At 42.0% G+C, this 10,221-nt stretch overlaps 1 protein-coding gene across 2 annotated transcripts in view; it reads left to right on the forward strand.

Annotated features, from left to right (window-relative positions):
• The window catches only part of LOC111632575, a 6,109-nt gene extending 4,301 nt beyond the window's left edge, over positions 1 to 1,808 (forward strand). Inside the window, exons 3-4 of one of the 2 annotated variants that reach the window (XM_023377053.1) lie at positions 895 to 992; positions 1,068 to 1,808. In XM_023377053.1, coding sequence (XP_023232821.1) covers positions 895 to 992; positions 1,068 to 1,269 — 300 coding nt within the window. In that variant the 3' untranslated portion in view covers positions 1,270 to 1,808. The remainder of the gene's footprint in view (positions 1 to 894; positions 993 to 1,067) is intronic. The other variant, XM_023377052.1, reaches the window with a different exon arrangement.
• The last annotated feature ends 8,413 nt before the right edge of the window (positions 1,809 to 10,221 follow it).

Raw genomic sequence — 10,221 nt, forward strand, 5'->3', positions numbered from 1 at the left:
TTTTGTATTATTAATTCTGGAAGTAGAATTTATTAACGTCTGTAGTTCCTTTTTTAGATATTGTATACTTAATATAATATTTAATATCCACCAATAGTCTGAATGCAATGGGTTGTTTATGAATATGATAAGTCCGCTACATAGTGTATGAAATAACTTTACGGAGCATTAGCTTTCGTTTATTAATACATGGTTATTCATAATTTGGAGGAGCATTTTAGAAATTTTTTCCTACAACTGTTAAGACACCAACGGAAAGACAGACCGTCCAAGTTTTGTTTACAAACCTTAAGAGATGGCACACGTCGAGCGGATAGTGCAGTTCGGACCGCATCTGGCCTAGCATTTCATTGTCGATCGATTCTATGGCGGTAAGTCCTCCCAGTCTGCCACGTTGGTGGACAACGGGGGCAAAACCGATTCTTCTCAAACCCCTACAAAGAAACAGTTGCAAAGTATCAGTTCGAGAGAAGGTGGCGAGACTGCACGATTGGGTACCGGTTATTGAAACTTCCCCGAAGACCGGCACGACTCTATTGCTAACGGAAAAGTATGTTGTACAGAAGCAAGACACTACTAATTTGAGGCGGAGAGCATGTATTTTAAATGAAATAAGTGAAAAATATGATTAAAAATTACAGCCCGGCATTGTGACGATGTCATTGCTCGTTTCGAAGTAAATTTTTGTCTTTTTACTCATCCAATGTTGCCTCCAGTCTTCTTTTCGTAGTGCCCGCTTTGGGAATGGCCGGTGGGAGAATAAGGCGCAACTTTTTGAAATTACGGAATAACGGGTTCCGTTTGGTTAAAATAGTTTTAAATATTAATTTTTACTTTATAAAAGATAATTATAACTGATGCGATTAAATTGAAATTTAAGTTTTCTTTTTCCAGAAAAACAAGAGAGAGAAAAAGTTAGGAAATAATATCGCAGAAGGAATGAAAAAAATGAATTTAGGTTTGGGTAGAGGGTGTACGATGGAGACGAAAAGGTGGGTGAGGCTAAACGATAACGATAATAATAATAATAAGCATAAATATTTAATGCCGAGTTTATTTATTTTTAGTAAAGTGTTGCCCGTCGGCCAGCTGAAGGAGGACTCTGACCATTCGGACACCGAAAATAACGAAATAACCGTGGAAGAAAACGAAAGGGAAATATTTTCGGCGGAAGAGGAGAAACCGACACGAACGGAAGAAGGCGACGATGGAGATCTCATTCCTCAGTTTACCCTAAACAGTTATTTGTCTCTGAAAACCGAAAATTGAAACTATTCGACTAATGGCCCTGATGCCGTGTTAAATGTTTTCCTCTTCGTCCGTCTGTAAAACCGGCGAAAGGAGGAGGAGGAGACCCGCCGTTTTTTTAATGGGTAAAATTTACCGCTTTACTAGCAAGGACCCCTCGCTCGTCGGCGGGAGCAGATGTTTCCTATAAATTATAATTTCCGGAGAAACGTACGGTTTCTACGTTTCTCTCTTATTTTAGGGGAAGACGACAAATGAATTTTCTGTTCGTCCGGAAATCGTCAAAATAATTACTTCAGGAACGGTTTCCACCGCTGTTATTATTTGTGTCATTTTTATTTCCATTAATTAATAAAAGTATTTTAAATAAATTGGTTTTATTATGTAAAATACGGTATTAATTAATATTAGGAGCGGTTCGGACTCGGTCATGCCCAAACGGGAGTCGATTCTACGCAAAAAGAAGCGTTTTAATTTACGTAATGAGTGCTAGAGATGTTTGCCCCCCCTATATCGCCAGTAGATTTATAATTTAATCCACCCGACAGGAGTTTACTAGTACGTTTCTATNTCCGAGCCACTTTGCTCGGCGGGGGGGTTTCACGGGACAAATGCCTGCTCGTTGGCGGATCCGGCGCCCTGCACTGAACCCGCAGTTGGTCGATTACATCCTGATATTAAGATACGGATTCCGGTTCCGAGCCGAGCAGGCCCCTTTGGTAGCAGGGCCACTCTCCGGGTCATATCCCGTTCTTTAGCCGCCCTACGGGCCCCCTTTGGGATTTTCGCTTTATCGGCGACCCCGGGGCCTACTGTCCCGTTGGGTGTTGCATTATAGAATCTATAGATTGTAAGCAACAGGGCATCCGAGCCACTTTGCTCGGCGGGGGGGTTTCACGGGACAACTGCCTGCTCGTTGGGCGGATCCGGCGCCCTGCGCTGAACCCGCAGTTGGTCGATTACATCCGGATATTAAGATACGGATTCCGGTTCTGCCCTGCAGGCCCCTTTGGTAGCAGGACCGCTCTCCGGGGCATTTCCCGTTCTTGAGCCGCCCTACGGGCCCCCTTTGGGATTTTCGCTTTATCGGCGACCCCGGGGCCCACTGTCCCGTTGGGTGGGCAGGGTGCCCCATTGATTGTTTGCGCTTTTTGGCTTTTCGACTGTTTAATCTAGGGCGAGTGCCTGCGATTTGTCTAGCTATTCTTTTGGAGCGTTTTAGTAACAATCCCAGGGGAAGTAGGGACGAACCTTCACGTGGTCCTGCCTGTAAGTAGCCCGAAAGGGTGAAACAGATCGTTCCCTGCGAATAGAACTTACCAGTCCTTTTAAGGACTATGACGGCCAAAAGGCCACACGTGCAGCTGTCGAACGACGAGTTGTCGTCGCAAAGAGATACGGATGTGCAAGCGGATGATGAGAGACTTGGACTAGTGGAAAACATCCGCGAAGAAGTTCGCAATTATATGTTATCCAATGCCGGCTGCAAGCTGGGAGCTGGCGATCACGTCAAGTTTGTATGTGCACAAATTAATCGCATAATCATGTTGATGTCAGAGAAGCGAAAGGATCCACTGCAAGCGGCAATGGAGAGTTTACACGAAAAGTTGGATAAGTACATGGAGCAAGGGGGACCAGTCGTTCCTTCGTATGCGCAAGTGACCGCAAGGAAGCAAGCAAGACCACCAAGTAGAGAGGTTATCTTAGTTGACCCGGAAAACGAAAACGAGGATCCGGAACTTACCAAAAGTAAACTGAAGAAAAGTGTGTATCCAAGGCAACTGGGAATAGGAATCCAGGCAGTCAGAAAACTAAGAAGAGGAGGCCTAGCTATTGAAGTGGCCACAACAGAGGAGAAAAGGAAGCTGAGAGGTATCATAGAAGAAAGAACAGGACTTAAAACCAGAGAACCTTTGAGAAGACGACCGAAAGTAGTCATCTATGGTGTGGACAAAGATATCACACGTGAAGAGCTACAAGAATGCATTTATCAACAAAATGAACACATCCAGGAAGCAATGGAAATAGAAGATTTCGTTCGACAATCTACTGTTAAATTCCAATTTGGAAATAAGGTTAAATCTACAACCAATTGGGTGTTAGAACTCGACCCTCTACCAAGAAGACTTCTATTGCAAAGTAAGAAATTAAATATAGGTTGGACACGGTGCGGAGTTGAGGACTATTTGTCCGTTACGCAATGTTTTCAATGTTGTAAACTTGGTCATATCTCAAGGGAATGCAAGGAGAAGGGCCCCATCTGCAGTCAATGTGGGGGAGCCCATAAATACAAAGAGTGTACCAATAAAGGCAAAGTAGAATGCGTAAACTGTAAACGAGAGAAAATGAAGGAGACGGGACATAATGCGTGTTCCAAAAAGTGTCCTTTGATTCTAAAGGTTCGTAAGATGCTAATGTCGAAGATCGACTATGGAGAGTAACCCTGAAGTATGTAGAAATGGAAAGGAAAGAAAGTTAAAGATTGTTCAGATCAATGTCCAAAGGTCAATTAGTGGCACTTCAGCGCTCTGCAAAACGCTGGAGACGACTGATATAGCAATGGTACAAGAGCCATACTGTTGTAAAGGCAAGCCAGCCTGTCTAAGGAGCACGTACAAGGTATTATATAATGAATACTATAGCCCATCTACTGTGGCTATTATAAACAATCCATACATTCCCGTGGTATTTTATGGTGAGGTCAGTGATAAATATCTTACATGTCTGGAAGTTGTATGTTCTAATCAGTGCTTACTGCCCGATAACAGATGACATCAACCCACTACTTAACAATCTGGAAAGGCTCATTAAACGATTTGATGATAGGAAAGTTATTATTTGTGGGGACTTTAATGCCCACTCAGAGCTCTGGGGAGACCCGGAGAACGATGGAAGGGCGGACACACTCTTAGAGTTTGTTAATGCCAATAATCTGTATATCATGAACCAACCAGACTCATTGCCGACATTCGATGCCGGCGTGGGCAAGAGCTGGATAGACCTAACTATAAGCAACGGGAGAGCAGTGAGGCACATTTGGTCGTGGGAAGTGTCGCCACTCTGTAGCCTGAGCGACCACAGTTATCTCTTCATGGAAATCGGACTGTTGACAGAAACACTGGCGGACTGTAGTCCACATTTTGCCATTAATCGGGCCAATTGGCCGCTTTTTCAAGCGCGGCTGCAGGCTGCGCTGGATATTAACACCTTGACAAACTGTGGGAACAAAGAAGAGGCGGAGTTAATCATCAATCGGTTCCAAGAGACGCTCTGTGCCATTAGCGCAGACACCATTCCTAAGAAGAGAGTAAGTCAACGGTCAGTGCCTTGGTGGAGTGATGAACTTACAAGGATGAGAAGGGAGAATAACAACTTACGCAGACGATTTCAACGAGCCAAAAATCCGCAAGAAAGGCAGAGGAAAAAGGCAGAGTACCTGGCGAAAAGTAAGATGTACAAGGAATGCATTAAACGAAATAAGTTACAGAGTTGGAGGAATTACTGTACGGAATGTACTGTACATCTAAGCCTTGGGGATTCCTATACAGAGCAAGTGTGGGAAAACTGAGGAAACCCACCTTCCTCTCTGCAGTACGGGAAGGCGATTCATTTACAGATGGAGTTGAGAGTACTGTTTTGAGGCTTATGGATTCGTTCTTTCCTAGTGACGAGGAGAGTACAGACACACCTGAGCAGCAAAGGATTAGGCAATTAAGTGCTTCTACTTACGATCAAGTCCAAGACCCTGATTTCACGAGGGAAGAGGTGATGCACGCTGTTGACAGACTAAAGCCCGGTAAGGCCCCGGGACCGGACGGTATGGTTTCTGAGATTATTAAAAAGATATGGGAGTATGACTCGAACTACCTGGTCGGCATTTATAATCTTTGCCTTAAATTTGGTATCTTCCCGGCTGTCTGGAAGGCGGCAAGACTTGTGATAATTCCAAAGGGAAGCAATCCTGACAAAGGGAATGTGAAGAGTTATAGGCCGATTAGCCTTCTGCCGATTCTGGGCAAAGTCCTAGACTATCTCATAAGCAACCGCATTACATCGTTTCTACTTGGCAAACACTTCTTCTGTGAAAAGCAATATGGCTTTATGCCCAACAAAAGCACAGAGGATATAATTACACGAGCGGTGGAACATATTGAGTTATTGCTGGCTGAATTCAAATACTGCTGTGGCATTAGTGTAGACATAAGTGGTGCGTTCGACCACGCGTGGTGGCCGATGATCTTGGTTGCCCTAAGAGAAGCGGGGCTCCCAGTTAATCTCTATAATCTGGTCAGAGACTACTTTAATGACAGAAGAATCTCGTTTTTTCTCAACTCAGTGGAGTTTTCTAAGGTTCTAAGCAGAGGTTGTCCTCAGGGGTCAAACTCTGGCCCTTTGTTTTGGAACATTGTGTATAATCAGATTTTACGAGAGGACAAAGGTGCGAATATAATAGAAATGGCATATGCAGACGACACCCTGATTCTTTTCGGAGCGAACTCAAGACTTCAAATTGAACAAATCAGTAAGCAAGTATTGGATAAGATAAGTGCACTGGGTGACAGTATCAAACTATCCTTCAACCCTAGTAAGTCAAAGGCTATAGTCTTTTCGAAAGGTCAAACACCGGATTTATACAAAAGAAAACCGGTTATAAAAATGAGGAATGAGAGTGTGCAGGTGGTTAGGCAGCTGAGGTACTTAGGGGTAACCCTGGACAACAGGCTGACTTGGCTTCCTCATGTCATGTCAATCAAAGACAACACGACGAAGATGTTCAATATGTTGGCAAGAGTTGCGAAGACCACTTGGGGCTTGGGAAGAGAAGCAATAGAAACAATCTACTATGGAGCATTTGTGCCGAAAGTGACATATGGAGCGGCTGCTTGGCATGGGGCAGCGAGGAAGAGTGCAATTAAGAAAAAGCTAAGTAGTGCCCAGAGATGCGCTCTCCTAAGGTTGACATTAGCTTACAGGACAACCTCAACTGAGGCTCTGCAGGTGGTGGCGGGGATTCCCCCGATTGAGTTGGTATTGCGAGAAAGGGCTATGCTCTTTCGGTGTAGAAGGGGTCTTGACATAGTGGTATCAGATCAAGTTATTGCTGGAACGGAGTACGAGACTAGACCCGATGTTAACATACTGCCGCCGCCCTTTAGGTGTAAACCTATACGCATAATAGACGAGGAGTACAGTGACAGAAACGGACTTACGATATACACAGATGGGTCCGGGATTGAAGGCAGAGTGGGTGCAGCCTTTGTGGTAATAGATGATGACCAAATAGTGATGGAAAGAAAGTTTCGTCTCGGCGGAGCTTGTTCAGTCTACCAAGCGGAGCTTTATGCCATTCTGCAGGCCGTGGCTTGGGTCGCAGAGGAGGCAATAACGGTTCCAACTGTTATCTGCACTGATAGTAGAGCGGCTATAAGCACGCTACTGCAATTTAAAGATACTCACTGCCTGGCCCTGGATATTAAATCAAAGATGGAGCATTGCAGGACTGATATAGGGTTCAGATGGGTGAAGGCCAGTGGTGATATTCGAAATATTTAACAAAGGGTTCGCTAACAGAAAATTTTTCCTTAACCCCAAGCCTGAGATATCTCGGGCAAGTTGCATAGCGTTACATAAAACTCGGGTTTTTGGCCCCCCTAAAAATTTTGTTTTTTTGGATTTTTGGAATGTTTTTTAAGTCTCCAAATTTTTTCAAAAATTTTTTCCCGCGCGAAAAAATTTTATCGCGATTTTAATTTACCTTTAATGACGCACGATTCACACTTAATTGTTTTTTAATTGGANCAAGAGATCGAACCCCGCCAAGTTTTACCTATCTACCCGCAGTTTTGCCATCACCTCACTGATAACGAGAGTGGCGTAAATTTAAAATTTGAGCTCTCTAGACCCAGTGCTGTTCTTTCTCTAGGAGCATCTGCACCGCCAAATGAATAAGAAAGATACAGCTTTTATGGAGTTCTTTGAACTTTTCAACTGCTTATATTTCGGCAACCCCTTTATAGAAAAACCTGAAATTTTGCACGCTACCTATAAAAACAAGAGTCTTTCGAACGAGATATTCACATTCAGACAAGCGACGATTAAGAAGGAATCAGATCAGCGGCGGGGCAAGACGTAAATTTGATGTGGGCAAGGCAAGGTCTTAGATTTATAAATCAACAAAGAGAACAAAAAGCTCACTCTGCTGCAATAGAGCAATTTTCTTTTAATAGCGAGGTTGCAACCTCGCTATTAAAAGAAAACAAATAGGTAAGCAAATCATATTTTCGGTATTAATACTCGATACATATTAATATCGGCAAGGGGCAGCTGCCCCTCCCTAGAAAAAAAATTAAAGTGTACTAATTGACACACTGATACACAGCACAGACATATCAATTTAGCATCAATTTGAATAATAAATATTGTGACTAGACTAGAATCATGTGTCATGAAATCTTAAAATTATTTCGCTGTTCGCTGCTATTCTTGCACTCAAAGAAACTGAGTTGCTCTCCTTTAGTTCAGATCCTGGGCAGTGATGATATTCGAAATATTTAACAAAGGGTTCGCTAACAGAAAATTTTTCCTTGACAATTTTTTTTCTCTCAAATGGTGCATTAGCAACATTAGCGCAAAAACTGACCTTAAGATATCCATATACAGTAGAGCCTCGATTATCCGACCTAATTGGGGACTGGGGTTGGTCGGAAAATTGAAAGGGCGGATAACCGAAAAGTATGAAAAAATCCATTATTAGTATAGTATATTATTATATCCCATGTAATTAGTATATCAGTATATCGCTATTAACCTACTTTGCGTTGAATTTTCATCCATGTTAAGCCTAACAAAAATTTTTAAAAATAATAATCGTCGCTATTGTATCGTTAAAAATTAGAAAATTAAGCCTCGTTTAANGCCGGTAACGAAAGAGCGGACCAGCTGGCGAAGGATGCCACCAACGATAACACGCTTGAATCCATTTACCATAAGATCAGCCATCAAAAAATCAAAAATCTCTTATATACTGAAGTTCTTCATCACTGGCAAAACTCCTGGCACCTCAATCATAGCAACCAGACCCATCAGTTCATCCCTAACGTTATTGATCACTACAGTTACACTTGGATTCGAAACAACTCTCAAGTCACACAGTTTATAACTGGTCACGGAAAATTCTCCAATTATCTGCACCGGTTCACGGGGAAACGCTCTCCCCTCTGTGCCATCTGCAAGGAAGTGGACGGCCCTGACCATTATTTATATAGATGCATCTGCCTCACAAAAGAACGACTAGAAATCGAACTAAGGGCAAAGAAAATTAATATCTCTTGGCCATGTCAGCAGCAGGAAGTACTTAAGCACAAGGAACTTTTTCCCACCTTCCTCAACCTAGTGCTCGCCTACGAACGCGTAGCACCAATCACCACACGCGAGTAGTTCTACTTCTAATTTCTTCTTTCTCATCATCTCTGCCTTCGCTCTGGACTGCTGTATACGTATACTTTCTCTACTTCTCGTGACAACTTACACATTTAAGCACCTTGCTGCTTTGCAGCATTTCCTGGGTTGTACTGCACCTTATTCTCCAACTAGCTCAACATCTTCCTGGGCTCCATTTGTATTAAGACGCGTGTCATTATTCTGTTACATCTCTTGTTTTACATCCAAATCACATTTTCGGGTTTCTCTGTATAACCATATTCTGTCAGCAACGATTGTATTTATGTTGTATTACTATCTATCTTTGTTATTATGTACCTCTACTCCTGTAAACAACTGTAATTATTGTAATTATTGTATCTGGCTGGAATTTAGATGTATCAATACTCGTAGATAACGTTATTTTCTTTGTATAACACCTTATTTTACTTCTGTTACTTCTGTAATTCGTGTATTGCAAACAAGCTGTACTATACTTTATCATATTTCCACACCCGGCAGTGCATTGCGGCACCGGGAATGTACTTATTTTGTATATAATAAACGATATTGACTGACTGACTGACTGTAAATTCATTGAGTTGTTAGTTATTTCCCCATTTTATTTTCCAAATTTTTGCAAAGTATTCGATAATTTTATCAATGGGCGACATCTGGCTATCACTTGTAAAGATACATTAGGGGTTGTACTGTATGCCCTAGTTAGTTGGATAAGGGCTCTTCTTTGAGCTGATATCAGTTTTCTGTATATATGAATTTTATGAATGTCTTGGTACCAACTTCCACATGCGTACGTTACAATTGGTATAAAAATCTGTTTGTATATAATATGTTTTGCTTCATATGCCAGTCCCCAGTGCTTCTTGGCAACACTAGCGAAGTTGTTGAATATAGTTCCAGTTCTATCACATACGTACTCTATGTGTGCATTCCATAGTAGTCGAAAGTCTAGTATTATTCCTAGATATTTAATGGTTTTGACTATCTTGATATTTTTGCCATTCATTTTTATAGTGGGCGTTCTTAGGTATAAATTCTGATGTCTGGGTTTATTGAATACTATTCCTTTCGTTTTATTAATATTGAATGACAGTTTGCATTCTTCGCCCCATTTGCTAATTCTGTTAAGTGTGTCAGTACCGTCTTTCTCAAGAGCAGCTCTTGTGTTTCCTGCTATCAGCACAATTGCGTCATCCGCAAATGCTATTGTTTCATGCCCAAAACATTGTTTTAGAAAACTGTCAAAGACTATATTCCATAAGATAGGGCCACACACTGAGCCCTGTGGGCATCCCCTTACTACATTTCTCCTCACAGTGTGGGCTCCGCAACATAATTCTGCCGTTCTGTTTTTAAAATAATTGTTAAAGACTCTATATAAATTTTTGGGGCATTGCTTTTCTCTTAGGTTATGAATAATTGAAGGCCACCAAGCGCTATCGAACGCTTTAGCAATATCTAAACTGATAGCCAAGACATATCTGTTGTTTACTAGCATTCTATTAATGCTGTTAATGACCTTTTCTATAGCCT

This window comes from Centruroides sculpturatus, unplaced genomic scaffold (genome assembly GCF_000671375.1).
Source record: "Centruroides sculpturatus isolate CEXI.00-Female unplaced genomic scaffold, Cexi_2.0 scaffold743, whole genome shotgun sequence".
Classification (NCBI taxonomy): domain Eukaryota; kingdom Metazoa; phylum Arthropoda; class Arachnida; order Scorpiones; family Buthidae; genus Centruroides; species Centruroides sculpturatus.